The sequence below is a fragment of the Melanotaenia boesemani genome, chromosome 10 (assembly GCF_017639745.1).
Source record: "Melanotaenia boesemani isolate fMelBoe1 chromosome 10, fMelBoe1.pri, whole genome shotgun sequence".
NCBI classification, from domain to species: domain Eukaryota; kingdom Metazoa; phylum Chordata; class Actinopteri; order Atheriniformes; family Melanotaeniidae; genus Melanotaenia; species Melanotaenia boesemani.
The window spans coordinates 12,711,449-12,733,962 of record NC_055691.1 but is presented as its reverse complement, the minus strand read 5'-3'; the positions used below and the strand labels follow the sequence as shown (position 1 = coordinate 12,733,962).

General features: G+C 42.9%; 1 protein-coding gene across 1 annotated transcript; it reads left to right on the top strand.

Moving 5' to 3' along the window:
* The first annotated feature begins 4,828 nt into the window (after positions 1-4,828).
* Positions 4,829-16,032, top strand: LOC121646932 (protein-glutamine gamma-glutamyltransferase 2-like). Its single transcript, XM_041996066.1, has 15 exons — positions 4,829-4,890; positions 5,020-5,190; positions 6,645-6,875; positions 6,975-7,093; positions 9,877-10,005; positions 10,114-10,291; positions 10,445-10,571; positions 11,440-11,543; positions 11,712-11,854; positions 11,941-12,040; positions 12,797-12,942; positions 13,018-13,147; positions 13,229-13,389; positions 15,263-15,399; positions 15,580-16,032. Exons 1-15 carry the CDS (start codon positions 4,875-4,877, stop codon positions 15,758-15,760), a joined length of 2,073 nt encoding a protein of 690 aa, XP_041852000.1. The 5' UTR covers positions 4,829-4,874; the 3' UTR covers positions 15,761-16,032.
* Positions 16,033-22,514: the final 6,482 nt, after the last annotated feature.

Here is a 22,514-nt window from a genome sequence, read left to right as displayed (position 1 = left end):
ACTGAGCACAACCTTGATTTTATGTTTTTAACTGAAACTTGGTTAAACCAAGATAACAACGCAGCTGCTCTGATAGAGTTAACCCCACCCAACTTTAGTTTTATCAGTGAGGTCAGACTGAACAGGAGAGGAGGGGGGGTTGCAGTTTTATTTAATGAATCATTTCAGTGTAAGCAGTTGTTTCTTGGAAGTTTTACTTCTTTTGAATTCGTGGCTCTTCAGTTGAAAGCTTATTATAAAATAATATATCTAAATTTCTATAGACCACCAGGGCACTGTGCAGAATTTTATGAAGAGTTTAGTGAACTGCTGGCTACAATCTGTTTGGATTTTCACTGTGTAATTATTGTTGGCGATTTTAACATCCATGTAGACAATCCTCAGGACAAAGCAACTAAAGATCTGGGTAGCAGATAGGAGAACTTGGGGTTGACTCAGCATATAACAGAGCCCACACACATTAAAGGACACATTCTAGACTTGGTGATTTCGAAGGGTTTGGATGTTTCCAAGGTTACTGTGTGTGATGTGGGCTTGTGAACTTGTCCTTAATTTCTGGTGTCTTCCCAGAACTTTTAGAAACAGCTGTAATCAAACCCCTGCTAAAAAGGGACGACGTAGACAAGACACAAATGAGCAACTACAGGCCGATCTCAAATCTTCCTTTTCTAAGTAAGATAATTGAAATAGCCGTTTTTAATCAGCTAAACGACTTTTTAACACAAAACAACTGCTACTATGTCTTCCAGTCAGGTTTTAGACAGCACCACAGCACTGAGATGCTCTGACCAAAGTCATTAATGACATATGTTTGAATACAGATGATGGAAAAATGTCAGTCTTAGTCTTACTGGACCTCAGTGCTGCATTTGATTCAGTTGACCACAATATATTGCCTAAACAACTGGAGAACTGGGTGGGCCTCTCTTGCACTGCACTACACTGGTTTAAATCTTATTTAGAGAACAGGAAGTACTTTGTGTCAACAGGTAACTTTACATCTGAGCAGATAAAAATTACATGTGGAGTTCCCCAAGGTTCCATCCTGGGGCTTCCTCTGTTTAACATCTACATGCTCCCATTGGCACAGATCATGAGGAAAAACAAAATTAGTTACCATAGCTACGCAGATGACACACAGATATATATTACAATGTCACCAGAAGACCGGGGCCCCGTGCAGGCTTTTGGTAAATACATTGAAGAGATTAATGATTGGATGTGTCCGAACTTTCTTCAGTCAAACAAACACAAAACTGAGGTGATTGTCTGTGGAGCCAAAGAGAAATGATTAAAGGTCACCAGAGCTTCAGTCTACACACCTAAAAACCACCAACCAGGCCAGAAATCTGGGTGCAGTGATGAACTCAGTTCCTTAACTTTGAGAAAAACATTAAGGGAATCACAAAGTCAGCCTACTATCACCTTAAGAATATATCAAGGGTAAAAAATCTGATGTCTCAGCAAGACCTGGAAAAACTAGTCCATGCATTCACCTTTAGTCGGCTTGTTTATTGTAACAGTGTTTTTACAGGTTCTACCTATAAAATCAATTAGACACCTGCAGCTTGTTCAGAACTCTGCTGCTCGAGCCTCACTAAGACCAAGAAAGTGGACCACATCAGTCCAGCTCTGAGGTCTTTACACTGGCTGCCTGTTTGTCAGAGAACAGACTTTAAAGTTCTGCTGCTGGTCTATAAAGCTCTGAATGGTTTAGGACCAAAACACATCAGTGACCTCTTGACCCAGCATTAACCTACCAGAACCCTCAGGTCATCTGGTTTCAGTTTCTTATCAGTTCCCAGAGTCAGAACCAGACATGGAGAAGCTGCATTCAGCTCCTATGCTCCACATGTCTGGAACAAACTCCCAGAAAGCCTCAGATCAGCTGAAACACTTAGTTTATTTAAATCAAGGTTGAAGACCCACCTGTTCTCTGCAGCATTTCAGTAGTTTTTATTTAGAAGTCAAAATCTACATCTGGTTCTTTTAAGCTGGAATCATGTTTTAATATTGTCTTTAACTTTATTTCTTGCATTTTTTCTATTTTATTTTAGCATAATCCTTCTGCTTTTATTTCATTAATTGCATTTCTTTTAATCTTTATTTATTTATTTATTTTTTATTATTATATTTTTTATGCACTTGTCTGCACCCTGCTGTAATGATTTATGTAAAGCACTTTGAATTGTCTTGTACATGAAATGTGCTATACAATAAATTTGCCTTTGCCTTTGAAATGTGTCTATCTGTTATCTGCAAGTAGCAAACATAATAGGAAAAATGAAGAAACAGCTTTCTTGACATCATCATCAGTTTCACAGCACCACTTCTGTAAAACACAGAGAAGTGCTGACCTTTTTCAGCTTTCAGAATTACAAACTAAATTCTTCAGTCTATGATTTGGGGTTGCTGCAGTTGGTCAGGCCTAGGTTCAGGTCAGTGGTCGGACTCTCCATCATCAGTACTGGATCTTGAAGAATAATTAATGCAACACTGGATGGAAGTAAATCTGATGACATTGCAGAAACCTGTAGAGACGATGCCACAGAGAAGCTGCTAGAATCAGAGATAAAGGAGGTCCTACCAGATATTAGAGAGTGTGCCTTATTTTTTGGCCAGGCTGTGCAAAACATCTTTACATAATACTGTAGATCAGCAAGTGGAATATTTACAGTGTTCAAAAAGGTCCACAGGAAGGCCATCGTCTCTATGTATTAAGTGTTAATCTCATTATTGTTTCACATTTTGATCATGTAACTATTGTTACTAAATCATTAACTATTAACCACTTTTTAAAAAAATATAGATTGTTATTATTATTGTCCCAAATGATTTTTTTTTTTTTTTAAGTGAACATCAAAGGGTTAAAGACTTCGAAGGATGGGTGTTCCACTAGTTTGGGACGCGGGTCAGTGAAGGCACTGCCACTTCAGGATGACTGAATCTTAAATGTGATTGGCTGCTTTGTTACACCGTTATAAAGAGCTAGACTCAATAACTGTCTGAAGATGTTTATCATCTCATATCTGACATTCAAAAATATTTTAGAAAATTATTTTATGGCGAATTGTAGAATTGTGTTGTAAAGTTAAATCAACTTTCAAATCAAATTGACTTATTAGAATAAAGTTGCCTGGCGACAGATTTAATGCTACTAGGCACCTAAACATGGGGAAAAACTCCAAACATCAGCTGTGTAAATTATTTACAGGAAGGATGAATTAAGCTGATGATAAAACTGGATCGACAGGGAAAATAAAGCAGGTCCTGAAACTGAACCCTGGGCTATCCTGCAGGTCTAAGAAGCACCATCGGGGTAAAAATGGTAAATGGTCTGTACTTATATAGCGCTTTTATCCAAAGCGCTTTACACATACGTCACATTCACCCGTTCACACACACATTCACACACTGATGGCGGAAGCTGCCATGCAGGGCGCTAACCACGACCCATCAGGAGCAAGTAGGGGTTCGGTGTCTTGCTCAGGGACACCTCGACATGAGCTCTCCGGGCCGGGATCGAACCGGCAACCCTTAGGTTACAGGACGACCACTCTACCCATTGAGCCTGTGTAACTGTGTAATCTGATTATATCACCTAAGCTAGTCCCCGGGAAGCTTAATCGGGTACAAGACTATTGTCTGAGCCACCATCTAAGTCCAAGACAGAAATAAGTCTGACCTCAGATGATCCAGGTGAGTGGGTGATGCAATAACACCTTGTTATTACATCATTCTGTGATCTGATTATGTCATACAGAGATCAGCAGTTCAGGCTGACAGAAAAAAAGTTCATTGTCCAGTTTTATGTTTTTTAATAAATTATGACCTAGCTAAGAAAACCAATGGACTGGATCAGATCTTCTCTCTGACCCTCCATCCTGAGCTGCACGAGGAAACATTAGAAACGTGTTCAATGGAAACCAGTTAAGTCCAGTTCAATGAGGAGAAAAGTGACTCCATCTTTCATCCATCCATCCATCCATCCATCCATCCATCCATCCGTCCATCCATCCGTTCATCCGTCCATCCATCCGTTCATCCATCCATCCATCCATCCATCCATCCATCCATCCATCAAGTTTTCTTGCTGGATAAGCAGCAAGAAAACTTGCTCAACACTTTTTCACTTCTTAAACAGAAAAATGAGGGTTTCTATTTTAGTCTGAAGGGATTTTTGGAAATGAGGTTTGAGTCTTTAACTCTGAAATGTGTCTGTCTGTTATCTGCAAGTAGCAAACAGGCTTCTTCATAGGAAAAATGAAGAAACAGCTTTCTTGACACCATCATCAGTTTCACAACACCACTTCTGTTAAACGCAGGGAAGTGCTGACCTTTTTCAACTTTCAGGGTTTCCAGCTCTAAATTCTCCAGTTTGGTCGGGAACCAAGACGTGGACCCGTGGTGGTGTCCTGGTGGTCCACAGCATCCCAGAAGTTTTGGACCTCCTGCTGCTCAGGCTGCCGCTGTTAGCTATGTGCTGCCAGACAGGTGAAACCCAGCTTTCCCACTGACCTCTTACACTATCAGTGTTATCACAGTTATAAAGAAAGTCGTGTTGTGATGCATCTAGATCTGGTGTCATCTTCTCTGAAAGGAGTGTGACGTGAGAACCTGTTGATTCTACATAATGAACACAGATTAGATCAGAACAGAGAAAGGTCTACTTCAGGTTATGGAGGACGTCCTTACAGGAAGAGATGAGATGAACCCCATAGACACGCTGCCAACACCCAAAGATGACTGATGGTGAGTGTTTTCAGAGTCAGAGAGGGAGGTAGGAGGATGCTCGTCGGGGTATAAATTCAGGACCGTGTTGCACACTAGGAACACTTAGAGGAACTTATCAGTCCTTAAAGCAGAAATCTGAGATGGCCACTCACAGCGGTAAGTCTTAACTTTGAAATCATGTAATGTTCAGACTGATGGAGGATGATGATGATGATGTGTTCCTTTAACTCCTCCAACATCAGAGAAGATTCCAGACTGAACTTTGCTTCTGTTGGTTTTGGTCAGGCTTGACACTGGATGTGGATCTGAGAAGTCGTGAAAACAACTCAGCTCACCGGACGAAGGACATCGATCAAAAACGTCTGATCGTTCGCAGGGGTCAGCCTTTCTCCATAACCCTGCAATGCTCCGAGTCCTTGCCACCGGAACACCACCTGGACCTGGTCCTGCACCTCGGTGAGTCTAGACCACCAGGGTTCAGTTTCCACAAATAAGTGCAAGGATCACCAGCTCCAGGGGCCTTCAGGTTCTAGATCAGATGTATCATAGCAGGGAAACATCTAGCACCTGCAAGACCCGGAGCCTCTGGTCGGGTGACCGAAGAGGTCCTGGATTAGTGTACCCTAATAATAAACCCTGTCACGTTAAACCAGAATATAAAACCTTCATTGCTTTCAAAGACCCCCTTTGATTCTGATGTTTCATTGTGTTTGAATCTTCTGTAACTGAAGCTTCCTGTACAGGTGTTTGCTCCCACAGCTGCTTTTATGGAACAGGTTTGATCCTCTCAGACTGGATTCAGTCTCACTGGAAAAACTTTGGATCCTGTTTGGTAACTGATTGTTTTTTACTCTGTACATGAACAGCCGGGACAGTTTTAAAATGGACCAGGTCTTCAGATGTCAGTACTTTCAGTTTGAGGAATACTAAGTTTGTTGGTTTCATGAAAGGATTTAATAATTATTCCTAGAGCTTTTTTAGTTTTTTAAAGCAGAATAAATTTATGTGTTCCCCCACAATAAGTCCTGTTTGGTATGAAGCAACAGTATAAAGTACACAATGATTAATCATTAAAAAAAGATTTGACTTTATAAGGAACTGAAATTGATTCCCATATTTTTAGATTAATTTAGTTTACATGGTTCTTACAGCTCAATTTTTCACCTGTTATTACACCAAGGTCTGATGGAGGGACGGATCCTCCCCAGAACCCAGACCTCAACATAACTGAAGCAGTGTGGGATCATCTAGACAGAGAACAGAACAAAAAGCAGACAAGAAGAGCTTTGGAAAGTCCTTCAAGGATCATGAAAAATTATTCCTTGGAAGGCCTTCAAGGATCCTGAAAAACTATTCCTGGAAAGTCCTTCAAGGATCCTAAAAAAAACTATTCCTGGAAAGGCCTTCAAGGATCCTGGAAAACTATTCCTGGAGAGTTCTTCAAGGATCCTGGAAATCTATTCCTGGAAAGACCTTCAAGGATCATGAAGAACTACTCGTGGAAAGTTTCTCAATGATCCTGGAGAACTATTCCTGGAAAGTCCTTCAAGGATCCTGAAAACTATTCCTGGAATGTCCTTCTAGGATCCTGAAAAACTATTCCTGAAAAGTCCTTCAAGGATCCTGAAAAACTATTCCTGGAATTATTCCTAGTTATTAAGATTAGCTGGTTTTACTACCAACAGAGAATGTTGGCAGCCATCTTTAATGATGCCCGTCACTTTTCTTCAGAGGACCAACTTTCTTTCATCACCTGCTGCTTCCAGAAATGTCCTGCAGATCTACCTCTTACATGTGGTTTAGGATTCTCCCACCAGGATCAGATCCTGGAAATCCACCAAGCAGCTTGAGGAGGTTCCTGAAAGAGACATAGATTGTCTGTTTCTCTGACCCTGATCCTGCTTCTCCAGGTAAAAGAGAGGAAGTGGTGATTCAGGTCCAGAGGGAGCGTGGGGCCGGCAACAGGTGGTGGTTTAACCAGCAGGGGGCGCAGGATGAAATGCTGCTGACTCTACACAGTCCAGCCGACGCCATCATCGGTCACTACCGTCTGGCTGTGCTACTGATGTCACCTGATGGACGTGTCATCCAGGAAACGGATGTAATGAGCTTCCACCTGCTCTTCAACCCGTGGTGTAAAGGTAAAAGATGAAGGACACACCTGCTGTGCTCCTCTTCCTCCACAGGTGATGATGTTTGTGAGGACGTGACCTCTGACCTCTCAGCTTTCTGTGTGTCAGGTGATGTGGTGTACCTGCCCGATGAGAGTCTGCTCCAGGAGTACATCATGAATGAAGATGGACGCATCTACATGGGAAGCTGGGATTCTATCGGCAGCATTCCCTGGAATTATGGACAGGTGAGGTTGACCTGGAATTCCAGGGGCAGCGTTCCCTGGAATGATGGACAGGTGAGATTGACCTGGAATTCCAGGGGCAGCGTTCCCTGGAATGATGTGAGGATGACAGACACACGCTGACTGTGTGGATGGACTGGATGTGTGTGTGTTGTGTGAAGTGTCACATCCGTGCGATGGAGGAATCTCCTCTTTGTGTCAGAATGTTAGCTAACCACACAAACAGACTCCTCCCTTCCCAGCTGTCTGCAGGACAGACGAATTCCTCTGTCCTGCCAGCAGAATAACACCTTCCATGTTTCCTGCCGTTTAAGTCTTTTCTTCAGTCGTTCAGGGTTTTTAATGTTAAATGAAAGACGTTAGCAGGTCTGATATTAATTCAGTTATTTGCCAATCCAGGGACTTAAACCTGGGTCTAGTCCAGGGTCCTTGTGTCTAAACCTGAGCGTAGCAGACTACAGGCGTTGTACGCAGGGAAAACAGGAAATGCGATGCAGAAAAATGTCCAGATTTATGAAAGCGTACAGACACACGTCCCACACATGTTTCTGTTTATAAATCAGAATCAACTCTAAAGTTGGTGCATGTGAGGGAGCACCTTGCCCCGCCCACATGGTGGCTATAAAAGGTCAGGTGACTATAATAAATATTCATCACATCATTTCCATGATGGCTCAGGAGGGAAAAGAGGAAAGAACAGGATTTCTCTGGAATGTGGGACTGAGATCCTAGTTGGAAAACTAGAACAGGTTTTATCTGATGGGGACTGCATGGTCATCACCAGGTCAGAAAGGCAAAGGAGGGCAGCAGGTGGAGATGCTGTCAACGCCATGTCAGAGGGAAAACATGTGATCTGGTAGCAGTTTATTTAGTGGCAAATAATATTTCTTTCTAGTTCCTGGGTGTTCCAGCTGGGTGTGCGGGGCTGCAGCTGTGGGTGGAGAGGGTGAGGCCAGAGACTCCACCCAGCACCGCAGCAGCCGTGTCCTCAGAGGAAGTCCTGCAGGTGCAGAGGGACACCATCACCACTATTAAACAGGTGGACAAGGAGCTGCAGGAGATAAAGACCATCTGGAGTGAAACTGGGACAACACTAAAAAAGTTTGTGGAGAAATAAAAACTCCTCCTCTACATGTTTCCTAAGCGTTGCATCACTTCTAGACCTCCAAACTCAGTCTGATCCCGCTCTGCTGGGTCTTAGAATGAAGGACTGAAGTTACTTTCCACCTGTTCTTTTACTGGCTGCTACATGCTGGCAGCAGACTGTCCACCTTTTTTAACTGGATGGATTTTATAACATGGAAGTTTTGTTTCACAGTGACAGAACATGTTTTACTGGTTGAGGATTTTCTTAATACCGTCTCCCTTTTTCTTGGAAATCCAGTTTTGTTTTTGTTTTTTTTGTTTTTTTCTGAGCATGCGCCCTCAGGAGTATTAACATCAAAAGTGCCTCTTTATTCATGTCTGCAAACAGCTTTAATATCTAACGTGGTGTGAAAGGTAATATTTTATTCTGGACCGGTGGTGTCGCTGTTTCCTGTTTCTCCAGATTTTGTGTGTATGTCAGGGTCAGAGTAACTGTGGAGGTAGGAACATTCTCCCACCAAGTTTCATTTTTATAAATCCCAAAAGCTGACCTGAACTGGTGTACGCCGGTTTTGTTTTTAGAAGTGAGGCCCCTGGAGTCTGCAGTGTTTACTTTTTTAAAAGAGCCATTTTTTCCACCTGATTCACCAAATAAACACAGACAGTTTAGAGCTGCACAACCTGATTAACTCTAATAAACATAATTGGATTTGTGTCACGACAGGAGAAAAAAACAGACCTGCACCAGGAGAGTTGAAATGCCTCCAGCTGGAGCTGACCTGGTCTGCTGAGTCCAGATGTTTGCTGCCGCTTTACTGGTTCTGTCCTTGACAGTCTTTATGGAGAGAGACAAGTTTCTAATTAAACTCAAGTTGAAGAATAGATCCTCCAACGTTATAATTAGAGATTCTTTTGTGTTTTCCATCTGAGAACAGCAGTAATCTCTAAAACTGCAGCAGCAGGTTCACAAAGACGTCAGACATCACGTTTCTTCTGACACCCTCAAACTTGCTGTGTTTGTCCTGAAAATGTCTTTCAAGCTTTCATTTCTTGTTGTTTGCTCATTTCTTGGCACAAATCAAGCATATGGCTGATGAACGTAAATGAATCTCTCCACGTAGAATTCTACTTTATTTTCCTCTGGAGCCGGTGAGAAGAGCTGCAGGTTTCAGACCCCTGAACAGAACCACATATAGTCGAGATACCATCCAACAGTACAGATAAATTAATCAAGAATGACCTAAAATCTGAAATATGACATTAATTAATCCATGTTTGCAGGTCCAGTCCACTATTATCTGCTATTTTAGTCTCTTTGTACAGAACAAAGTCTGTTTTTTCACTTCATTTGCATAAAAGTTAAAGCTGACATGATTTTTAGGATTTTGAATGAATCAGCAGCACATCAGATATTGATCATTCTGGGACTGAGATCAATACTTCTGATAAAAATTAATCAACATGGATGAAAAATCCCTGAGCTGCAAAACATTTAGAAGGAAAGTGTCCATCAGTCCTGGAGTTGGGTGGAAATGTGATCAGTCTCGGTGGAAATCTTCCGGCCGTGTCTAGAAACCTCTGCAGCTTCATTCTGAGCCAATGGAAGCAAAAAGTCACCGACAGAAACTCTGAATGAAGCCAAGGAGGAACAGTCAGCAAAAACAACCTTCACTTACATCCTTTCTCTCATTTACTCTCAGTTTGAGGACGATGTGATGGACATCTGCTTCGCGGTCCTGGACAACTCCAAAGATGCTCTGAGGAACTCAAAGATGGACATGGAGCACAGATGGGACCCCGTATACGTCAGCAGGATCATCACTGCCATGGTGAGCAGCCCTCCTTTCCACCAGTTCAGAGACAGCTCAAGGAAACATCGGGAATAAGGTGCGTCTGCTGCAGAAGGCTCATGTGACACGTTTCCTCCACCTGTCCAGGTGAACTCTAACGGTGACAGAGGGGTGTTAACTGGACGCTGGAGGTCGCCATACTCTGACGGAGTTGCACCCAACCGATGGACCGGCAGCGTGCGCATCCTCCAGGAATGGAGCAAGGACGGAAACAGAGCCGTCAAGTACGGCCAGTGCTGGGTGTTTGCTGGTGTGGCCTGCACAGGTGAGGCTGTTACTGGTTTCACTGGTGCACCCCTCAGACCACCAGCTGAACTGGGCCTTTAAACACAAACAGGACACTGAAGCTGGTTTGAGGAGCTGAGTTTTATCATGAGAAGAAAGGAAGGATCAGTCTGACGTGTCTGATTTCCCACAGTGCTGCGCTGTCTGGGAATCCCAACTCGCCTCATCACCAACTTCTCTTCAGCCCACGACGTGGATGGAAACCTCTCCGTAGACCACCTGGAGAACCTTGACAGCAGCGAAAGGCAGGACAGCAGCTGGTAGGATCCAACATACACAAACACACCATGAATCCGTTGATAGAGCAACCAATTCCAAAGTTACTTGGAATTAAAACCTGTTATATGTGGAGTTCTCCAGGGATCTGTCTCAGGACCTCTGCTCTTTATGCTGGATATTAATGACATATGTTTAGTTTCCAACAAACTCAAGACAATATTATTCACTGATGTGGTGGTAACCTAGAACAGCTTCTAGATTAAGTTAAAATGAATTAAATAAAATAAAAAACTTGGTTTGATCATGATAAATGACAGTAAAATTCATGATATCTGGAAATCGTTTAACTCAACAAGCAGGAAGAAATTCATGATAAACAACATAGAAATAGAAAAAGTAACAGAAACTGTATTTCTTGAAGTGATAAATAATAAACGATTCAGGTTTACTGGTGTTTGCTGAGGCTCCAGAATAATTTAATATGCTGCAGTATCACTTACAGTAAATTCCAAGTAAAATTTAGAAAAGTCAACATGAAGTTAAATATTCCATAAACGCCTTCCACACTCTGACTTTCCCTCTCTGCTTCTAGATATGAGAATATATACCAGAGTGTGTAGAGGTGGGGGCAGCTATAGAACAAACACCCACCAAATATCCAGAATCATAAACTAAACCTCCAGTACAGAAACATCTAATCAGCTTTTCATCACATCACAGATGCTGAGATTTGGGGATCTGGTTGGTTTAAAGACAGAAGAAGAAACCAGTCATTGCTCCTCAGTATTCACAATTTATTCCAAATGTTTATAACTCTTACTTTATTTATTTGATTTAATTTAATCTCTTTGAAGAAGATTGGACTTTATTTAATGTCCTCTGATGTCTTTTCTCTCGTGGTGCGTTCAGGAACTTCCACTGCTGGGTGGAGTCCTGGATGAGGAGGCTGGATCTCCCTGAAGGAAATGATGGATGGCAGGTTTTGGACCCAACCCCTCAAGAACTGAGTGATGGTACATTCCTAACTTTGACCGCTTAAATCTACATCTCTGCCTCTTCTGAGGACCATCGGTTGGATCCTAAAACCCAGAAGAATCCACAGCGACCTGGTTTTGTCGCCAGCTTGTTGATTGTTTGCTGATGCAGAAAAAGATGAAAATAAACCCGTGTTTGCTCCTCAGGTGAGTTCTGCTGCGGTCCGTGTCCGGTGACGGCCATCAAGGAGGGAAACCTGGGAGTGAAGTACGACGCGCCGTTTATATTTGCTGAGGTTAACGCTGACGTCATCTACTGGAGGGTTCTACCAGACGGCCGCCGGCAGAAGGTTTTCACCCTCTTTCCTGTTTGGTATGAAGCATCTGACCTCTGAAACAGATTGAAGCATGAAGGCTGCTGTGGTTCCTGTCACAGATCACAGTGGACCAGAGGAGTGTGGGGAGGAACATCAGCACCAAAAGTGTTTACGACGACTCCAGAGAAGACGTCACTCTGCTTTACAAATATCCTGAAGGTCAGCTGGAGAGCAGAAGTCTGGGTTAGGGGGCGGGGCTTCACACCTGCAGCTCTATGGAGCAGGATCTAGACAGAAGTCTGGAACCTGGATCTGAATATCGAGCATCAGATGGATTTTGGCCACTGGCTAATCTCTGACACATTCACACACCAGTCTTTGTTAATGTGGACTGTCTCCACAAACACAGCTGCTCTGTAAATCTAGAAGTCTGGATTCATTCTACATTTTACATGCTTACCCAAGAACCAATCAGAAACCGATAGATGGCGGACACATGTATATTCAATCCTAACTCTTTAATTTGATCTAATTTCTTGGGGTTGGGGGTCTACTCAAAGTTTATGGGAAAAAACTAGTTTTGAAAGACACCTTGCTGAACTGATGAGGAAGCCATTACACAGAGCCAATTACAGAGAGAGCACAACAAGTACTTTCTCAGCTATTTGCAGATTCTCGTTCAAAAAGAGACAGAATTTCTTCCCATCATACACTCCAGTTCATGTTTAACATTTGTCTCCTATATACCTTTTTCTCTAACCACCTCTAACCCAACCTTCCCCCCAGCCTCCAACCCCGACCCTCCTCCCGGCCTCCAACCGTGACCCTCCTCCCAACCTCCAACCCCGACCCTCCTCTCAGCATTTTGAATTCTTGATTTTAAAATCATTTTAAAATCAAGCACTTAAAGGGTTAATAATCCTTTTCCTCGCTCCATACAGATCATAGTGAACAGGATCAGTGTTTTCTCCGCAGGCTCTAAGAAGGAGAGGGAAGTGTATGAGAAGGCAGGACGCAGGGTCACCGAACCGACCAATGACAGAGCAGAACTGGCGAGACTGACGCTGTCAATCAAACATGCTAAACCCGTGTTTGGGACAGACTTCGATGTGATTACTGAGGTGTGTTGAGCTCAGACTGCTGGTGGTCTGGTGTTCCCTTCAGGCTGAGTGATGATGACTGTTCTCTGCTGGCAGGTGAGGAATGGAGGAGATGAAGATGCTCATGTTAAGCTGACTGTCATGGCCGTGGCTGTAACCTACAACTCTCTCCACCGCGGGGAGTGTCAGAAGCAGAGCATGAACGTGACGGTTCCAGCTGGCCAAGGTCAGATACTTCCATCCGCCCTCTGATCTTCTGTTAGCAGTCATGTTGTTGCGTCTCACTCCACCTTCTTTGTATCTTCAGCCCACAAAGAAGTTCTGCGTCTGCGCTACAAGGACTACGCCAGGTGTGTCTCTGAGCACCATGTGATCAGGGTGAAAAGTCTGGTGGAAGCTCAGGGGGAAAACAAACCCATCATGACCATGGCTGATATCCTACTGAGCATGCCTGAAGTCATAATCCAGGTGGGCACACAGCAACTGTCAGGATAGTTCAGGTAGGCCAGGTTGAACAGGTAGGACAAGTAGGACAGACCTCACAGGGACAGAAGTTTTTTTTATTTCCAAGATTTTATGTTTCAAAGAGAAATTTGACTTCCTGTCACATGGTACTTCAGATCTATTGCAGCATCATTTTGCTGCAGTAGATTGTTGTCCTATAATATTTACAACCCCAACACCAAATAAAGTTGGAAAATGCAAATGAAAACAGAATGCAATGATTTTAAAATCCTATCAAGCCATATACTGGCCGCCAAGGCCACTATCCTGCAGGTATTATGCTGTATGTTTCCCTGCTGCAGCACAGCTGATTCATATATAATATATGTCTGACAAGCTCTGCACAAGTCTGCGATTGAGCCATAAGTTTGAGTCAGGGGGAGCAGGGAAACATGGAATCTTGGCAGGACAGTTGGCCATGAGGACCGAAGTTTGGGATCCATGCAGTAGCAGATCACCAACACATCAGAGGATGAAACTGAAACATTTCACCATGTGATGGAAAATATGAGCTGATGAATCTGATGGCAGCAACATGTCTGGAAAAAGTTGAAACAGGAGCAACAGAAGGCTGGAAAGGTAACTGGTATAAATCAGAAACATCTGAAGGAGCATTTGACAGCTAATCAATTTACCTGGCAACAGGTCAGTAACATGACTGGGTATAAAAGGAGCATTTCAGAGAGGCAGAGTCTCTCAGATGAAAAGATAGACAGAGGTTAACCAATCAGAGACAAACTGGATCTAAAACTGTGGAACAGTTTCAGAAACATGTTCCTCAGACTTTGAAGATCCACCATCTACAGTGCAGAGTATCATCAGAAGATTCAGAGAATCAGGAGGGATCTCTGTATGCATGGTACAAGGCTGGATGCTGGTGATCTTCTGCATTAAAAACAGACATGATTCTCTACTGGAAACCACTGCATGGACTCAGGAAGACTTCCAGAAACCACTGTCTGTGAACACAGTTCACCCTGAAAGCCACGAATGCAGGTTAAAACTCCATCATGCAAAGAAGAAGCCAGATGTGAAAAGGATCTAGAACCAGCGATGTCTTCCCTGAACCAAAGTTAATTTAAAATAGTCTGAGGCAAAGTAGAAACCTGGATGAAAATGTGAACTAGTTTCTGGAAAGCATAGACGGCGTGTCCTGCAGACTAAAGAGATAGACAATATGATGGGATTCAATGAAATATTGAATATAATGCAATATGGAACTATATGATAAAATACAATATTATACAATAGGATGCTATAAAATACATTAAGCTGCCATACGATAAAGTCTATATGATACAATGCAATATATACAATTGCAATGCAATGAAATACGACAGAGTACAATGTGATACGATACAATAAAAATATGATATGATATAATACAATACGATGTGACTGGATGCAATACAATACAATACAACACGAATAGAAAGGTTACGATAAAATACAGTACGATGCAATATGATAAAAAAAAAACTACGTTACAGACAACCATCAGCCAAACATCAGAAATGATAAATATATCAGACAATGCACATTTGGATTAAAAATTAGAGGAACATCAGAAATATAGAAGAATAAAAAAAGATGCTATTGCAGTTGCTTGGTGAGATTTATTTTCTTTGTGAATAAAAATACCTTCTTTCACTGAAACAAGGATGTTTTTACTTGTTTGAGTTGCATTTCCCATCATCGCTCAACTTGTCTAAGTTTCTTCCTGATCACGAGAACCTGCTTAATCCAGATTTGAACAACGTTACATTCTGTAAGTGCAGCAAGATGCTGGAACCAACATCACACTGATGTGCAAATAAAATGTCTTCTCTTTTCTAAGGTTCCTGGGAAGGCTGTGGTTTGGCAACAAGTGATGGCCTTCATCTCCTTTATCAATCCTCTGCCGGTCCCTCTGAAGGGGGGTGTGTTCACTGTGGAGGGGGCTGGCCTGCTGTCTGCCACTCACATCCATGTAGAGTAAGTAGCCCACCAGGTTTGTGTAGAGAGGAAAGTAAATGTGGAATCAACTGTCACTGCAACAGCTAAATATTCCTTAGATTCAATCAAATGAGCTGAAAACAGCAGCTCCAGGACACACAGTTAAGCTCTGAAGGACAGCGTAAAGACTCAAACGTTCATACTGTTTTTTTGTTTCAGTGGTGATATTTTACCGGGCCAGACCGTCTCTGTGAGCTTATCTTTCTCACCCACGAGGCCGGGGGTGAGAAAGCTCCTGGTGGACTTCGACTCTGACCGGCTGAAGAATGTGAAGGGGGTCACCAATGTGGTTGTCCACAAGAAATCCAGAAGCATCCCTGTGATTACCGGAATTTATTAAAACCTGCGAGGCTTCCTGTTGCTCCAGGGTGATTTTATTTCAGTTTATCTTTTTATTTATTCTGGTCTGATCTGCTGGTCTGTGACTGATGACCAGAAATATGCTGAGATAAAAAAAAGAATATGAATGTGGAGCAGTGCTCTGGATCCATGTTGGCCAGATGTTCATCACTGAATCTTTCTGCACTCTTTTACTGTGTTTTAATCCTAAAAGTTCTGCATTTGTATAATGATTCTGTAAAGTAAAAACTAAGCATATACTTTAAATAAACATTTTTCACAAGCATTTATTTCATCTGACATCTTTTTTAGATGTTATATCTGAGCTATGGTGGGGTGTGGATGCGGAATGCACAGGTGGATGTATGCATAAATGTGTGTTTGTATATGTGTTTATAATGATACACATGTTTACGTTATTATTTTTATTGTGATTGAATATTGTGATTGATTGATTATTATTTTTATTATTATTATTGATACTGGTACTCCCCAATGCATGCATGTCCAAAGACATGCGTGTTAGGTTAACTGATAATAAATATTAAATTCTCTCTAGGAGTGAGCGTGACCGGTTGTTTGTCTCTCTCTGTGTTCGCCCTGGTTACCTGTCCAGGTGAACCTGCCTCTTGCCACCAGAACTTCTTATTTTATTGGACTTAACAGCAGCTTTTGACACAGTGGACCACAACAATCGAGTGGCTCAGTTACGCCACCTAGTGGGCATCAGTGGTACTGCACCGGAGTGGTTCAACTCCGATCTTTCCGACACAAGTTAAGAGCATGAGCTTTTGAGAGCTGCACAACTGTCTGCTCCCATATTTTATGAATTTGAACTGCTTTACAAACACACACTGTCCTTGGGGGCCTATGGGCCTGCCCGGGTTCCCGTGAAGCGGGTTGGGGGTGGGGGAGGGGTTGCGTTTCCATGATTACTCAGCACAACCCACCCCAAATGCTGAGTATGCACACACGCACACATATACCCATTACTGGTGTGCATGTTGCTGTTCATGGTTTTCCAGTTGTAGCATACCCTCCGAAAGATTGTAGACTCGACTGATGGTTTTCAACATTTATTTCAAAGTTCATGAATTCCATTTTTTGAGACCAACGTGAGAACTAAAGAGACAGAAATTACATTTGAGTTCAATTCGCCCCGAGGAACGACATGGCTTCACCAATGTGAACACAGTTTAACATAGCATTAGTTTACTGACACAAATACTCAAACAAACATGACTGTAACCACAACACCTTACTATTAACCTTGTGCCTCCTCGGGGGGTTGCTATATACCTCTCAGTAATAAATTACATTTTAACCGTTGCTGTGGGTTTGTACAGTTGCGGATCTTCTGTACCCGGTTGGCAACAAAGGTGTGGAATCGCCATGCATCGTTATTTATGTAGCCTAACACCACCTTCGAATCAGTCCAAAAATATTCCTTTCAATCGACAACCCTCAGCTCTTCTTGGAGCATGCTACTGATGGAGACTGAAACTGTTGCTGCGGTTAATTCAAGCCGTGGGATTGTGGTTAGTTTTGTTGGAGAAACACGGGCCTTTCCTATCACCAATGAGCAGTGAATTTCTCCTTCCTTGTTCCTGACTCTGAGGTAAGAGCATTGCCCATATCCGCATGTGCTTGCATCTGAGAAGTGGTGTAATTCGGTTTCCACAACTTCCCCAAAGTCAGCAGGTAAGTAGCAGCGTGAGATGTTTACCTTCTGCAGGTTGGTGAGGTCGCGTTGCCAACTCTCCCACCGTGGTTTTAGCCTCTCTGGTAGGGGGTCGTCCCAACCAGAGCCCTGGTTGCACATTTCTTGGAGGATTCTCTTTCTGTTGAGGACACATGGTGCTAGGAAGCCGAGAGGGTTGTATATGGAAGCAACCGTAGATAATATCCCTCTACGCGTGGCTGGTTGGTTCTTTGTAGTGTTGTTGAATTTGAAGCTATCCTTCTTGATACTCCACTGGATTCCTAAAGCTCTCTCCAGTGTGTCACTGAAAGGTAAGTTCTTTGTTTTTGTCTCTGATGCACACTCTGATGGGGGCAGGCTCTGTAATACAGCATGGTTATTGGACACGAATTTGTGAAGGCGGAGACCACCTTTGCCGCATATCTCCCTTGCTTCCTGTGCCAACTGAATGGCTCCTTCCAAGTTGTTTGCACTTCTGACCCCATCGTCCACATAAAAGTCCTTGGTGACAAATTGTGCTCCAACTGGGTGTGAGAGGTTGTGTTCTTTGGCTAAGTACTTGAGACCGTAGTTTGCGCACCCAGGGAATAACACCGCACCGAAAAGGTGTACCTTCATACGGTACTCCTGAGGTTGTGTGGTTGTGTCTCCCTCCTTCCACCAGAGGAATCGGAGATAGTTGCGGTCTTCCTCTTGAACATGAAATTGGTGAAACATTTTTTCTATGTCACATAAAAGAGCAACGGGATGTCGTCTGAACCTTATGAGAATGCCCGTTAGGTTGTTGATCATGTCTGGCCCTGGGAGTAGGTGCTCATTTAAGCTTGTGCCACAGTATTTTGCCGAGCAGTCGAACACGATGCGTAGTTTGCCAGGCTTCTGAGGGTGATATATGCCATGATGTGGAATATACCATCGTTCGCCTTGAGTTCCATCCTTGGGCACCTCTTCCTCATCACCTCTTTCTATGATTTCTTTCATGTATGTTATGTAGTCCCTTTTGTATTTTTCATCCCTGCTGAATTTCCTTTGAAGATGACTGAGCCTGATTTCGGCGAGCCTTTTGTTATCAGGTAGGGAGGGCCGTTTTCGGAATGGAAGAGGCATCTCGTAATGTCCCTGGGCATTTTTCTTTATACCCTTCTTGAGTGTGCTCAGGAACACGAGGTCTTCTTGTGAGACAGTTTTGTCATCTGCTTTCGTGTCCTCGAAGTCTGACTCTAGGACGCTTATCACATCCATTGGCGTAACTGATGGAAGTTCCTTTACTGTGACTCTGTGACACATGCTGGATTGTCTTTCATTAAGGTCAGGTCTAGAGCAGCCTACAATGCTCCACCCCAAGTCTGTGAGGACGGCATAGGGCTCGTTGTCTGCTCCATCAATCAGTTGTCTGGGTTTTATAGCTCTCGGACAGTCATACCCAATGAGGAGTCCCACATCACAGTTGAGGAGAGGTGGTATCTGATCTGTGATTGCTGCAAGGTGAGGCTAGTGTTTTGCTGTTTGATGGGTAGGTATGTTATCACGGTTCATGGGAATGCAATCTTTTGTGTATGAAGGAGGGAGGTCAATGTAAATGCCTGAATTATAGCCTCTAACACGAAGACCTTCTACTCTTTCACTTTTCATTGTCATGCTCTCTCCCAACATAGTAGTGAGTTTCAGTAGCACAGGGAAAGTGTTTGGTTGTAGTTCATCACTTACTTCTCTCTCAATGAAGGTGCTGTCACGCTGGGTATCCAGCAGTGCATAGACGAGATGTTCTTTGGATGGTTGGGTGACAGATGAGATCCACACAGGGACTATCATGGAGGTGCTGTATGAGTGACCCCCTTTGGTAACACAGAGTGGGCTAGCTGTCACAATTTCATTTGGACAGTTTGAAGCTGTGTTCACATTTACTGTGATTTTCCTTCCTTCCAGACTTACAGGTCTGTCTTTCTCCTCATTCTCTTTGTAATTTTCGTTATGTAGACAGGTGGGATGCCTTCCTTTACACAGCTCACAAGTGTGACGGTGACGACATTCCTTGGAGCTGTGACCTGGTTTGACACATCCATAGCACAGTTTATTCTCTTTTATGAATGTTCGTCGTTCTTCGAGGGATTTTTCCTTGAATTTTGAGCACCTGGGCAGTTGATGCTGGTTGTCTTTGCACCACATGCAGGGAGGCTTTTCTTTCCCATGGTTTGACCTTGTGTTTTCAGTGTTTGCATTTGTTTGAGTGCTGAAGACACTTACTTTACTTCCCTTTGTTTCATTTGTGCTTCTTTTGACGTATGATGAGCTAGATGAGTGTACAGCATGCAGGGAAGTGATTGGATTACATGCTATCTCCGCTTCTACTGACACAAATCCGGCGAACTCTTCAAAGGTGGGGAAATCCTTTCCTTCCATGAGAGCTATTGAGACTTGCCGATTCCAGCGTGCTGCTAACCAATCTGGGACTTTATGTATCAGCTTTTGATTCTCCTCACAGTCGTTCAATATTTCTAAACCTCTCACATGAGGCATGGCTTGGAGACAGGCATTTAGGAAATCAGAGAAGGCCCTTAACCCTTCAGCGTCTTTGGTTTGCACTTTCGGCCATTTTGACAGCTTGTCCCTGAAGGCTCTTTGAATGACAAATGGCTGCCCGTAGCGTTGGTTGAGCTTATTCCATGCATGTCTGTATGCTTTGTCATCGTCTCGATGAAAGGTGCCTTCAATACATTTGTGAGCAGGGCCACTGACAGGTTTTTTCAAATAATAAAGTTTGTCTGCTGATGATATGCTCTTCCTATCTATTAGTGACATGAATGAAGCTCTCCATTCAATGTAGTGGATAGGGTCGCCTCCAAACACTGTGGGCATCGGCATGGGGAGTCTGTTAATTGTTATGCTGTCTTGTATCGCTTGGGCTAAAGAGAAGATGTCAGTGTGGGGATTTGGTGGGACTATGGAAGGGTTTTGGTGATGCATAGAGAGGATGGCAGGGTTCTGTCTGTCGTATGTGCTTTCTCGTCGCTGTGTAGATGGACTGTACATTTGCTGTAGAGGCTGACTGTCAGTTTCCTGTCTGATTTCTCTGTCGTAGCTTTCCAGTCTGACACGTGCTACTTCTCTGTCCCTCTCTGCTTGCAAGCGCTCCAGTTCTGACTCCATCATCCTTATTTTTTCCTTCTGCTTTCTTTCTTCCTCCATTAGTTTGCATTGAGCTTCCTTTGCAGCGAGCTCTGCAACTGCTTCAGCCCTTTTAGCAGCCACGACTGATGCTTCAGATTGGTGACTATTAGCTGACTGAGAAGCAGTCCCATATATGGAGTGGGCATAGTTGTGAGCATGGAGCTCCTGGAGTTTGTGTTTTTCGCGCTCTGCATCAAAGACATCTATACCTGTTAAGCGTTCATTGATTATTCTCATAATGTCCTTAGTGACTGCCTCACAAGCATCTACTTTGCATCTTAAATCAGCAGTTGGGGTAGTACTCTGTCTTATTTCATAGTACATTTTCATGATGTTATCCTTTCCGTTTTCAACAGTGTCTGCCATTTTAGCCAGTTCCATATCTGATGTGTTTTGCTTTAGATTTTCTTTGGTTGATCTGATTTGAATTTTCCATTGTTCATAAAGACTAAACAGTCTCTTTTCTTTTTTACTTTGTTCCTACTTTTGATAGGCAAGAAACTTCTCCATGGGTACGCTTTTGCGTTCTGAGTGACGTGGTGCTGTTATTTCCTCAGTTTCAGTCATTTCGTATTGAAGCTCAACTACTTCTTTATCTTGGGTTTCAGTTAGCGCCTTTAACTCCTGCCGTGACATGCCTTCTTCATCCCTTTGATTTAACAATCCTCTCTTTTCTTCAATTTCTGCTTGTAGCTTATTTATCTGTTCCTTTAAGCCACAGGTGTCAAACTCCGGTCCTCGAGGGCCGGTATCCTGCAGGTTTTCATTGTTTTCCTGATCTAACACACCTGACTGAAATTAATAGGTTATTGTGAAGAAGTTGACAAGAAGCTGTTGGATCCATTTGATTTTATTCAGGTGTGTTAGATCAGGGAAAAAATGAAAACCTGCAGGATACCGGCCCTCGAGGACCGGAGTTTGACACCCCTGCTTTAAGCCATCCATTTTTACTGCATTTGTAGCCTTTACTGTCCCTTGAGCCATTACTTTACCATACGATGCTGCAGCGTAGCTCCCTGTTGTGCTGTTTGACCTTGGAGTTCAATTCGCCCCGAGGAACGACATGGCTTCACAAATGTGAACACAGTTTAACATAGCATTAGTTTACTGACACAAATACTCAAACAAAATTGACCGTAACCACAACACCTTACTACTAACCTTGTGCCTCCTCGGGGGGTTGCTATATACCTTTTAGTAATTCACCGTTACATTTTAACCGTTTTCCTTTTCTCCGTGTACTGTTAGCTTGTTCCGTGTCTCATTTAATTTTTTTTTACCGGAGGTTATTACCGGAAGTTGTTACCGGAAGGCACAATGCCGACCGGAAGTAGTAAGCGATCTTCAAAATAAAGCTGATTATAATTATAAGCTTCAACTAAGCAATCTGTATATAGAACACATGAATTACATTTTCTTATGATAAACCCAAATCATGAACTGTATTTTATACCTCAGTCCAAAAGATGCGTTAAAAAAATGGCTTAATTAACTTTTTTAAACTTCAATCTTTTTAACCATGCAGGCTGCCACCTTGTGGCCAAAAATTAGAAAAGCAAAAGTGGTTTGCTACACCAGTTTTTCCTCTAACAGGGTCCTATAGATGGTCTGCTGGTCTCTAGAAGCCTTCAGGATGCTTCCTGCTTCTTTCCAGGTGCAGCAGCTGTTTAGTTTCTCTGTTTAACCTTCCTTCTGCTGTTTCTCCAGTCCAGCAGTAAGAAGCAAAAACATATTTTAAAATCATAATAAATACTAACATTTAAGACTCAATGGAGCGTCATATCCACGGCAGCCAGACCAGCATCCTGCTGGCATGATGCTGGACGAGTTAGAAAATAAATAAATAAATAAATAAATAAAATGGTGCCCAAAATGGAGCTTTGGG

Coding starts and splice junctions, on each gene's coding strand:
- LOC121646932 (XM_041996066.1), top strand. Junction 6,876..6,974: donor CTTCAACCCGTGGTGTAAAG/GTAAAAGATGAA, acceptor TCTGTGTGTCAG/GTGATGTGGTGTACCTGCCC. Junction 10,572..11,439: donor GAAAGGCAGGACAGCAGCTG/GTAGGATCCAAC, acceptor TGGTGCGTTCAG/GAACTTCCACTGCTGGGTGG.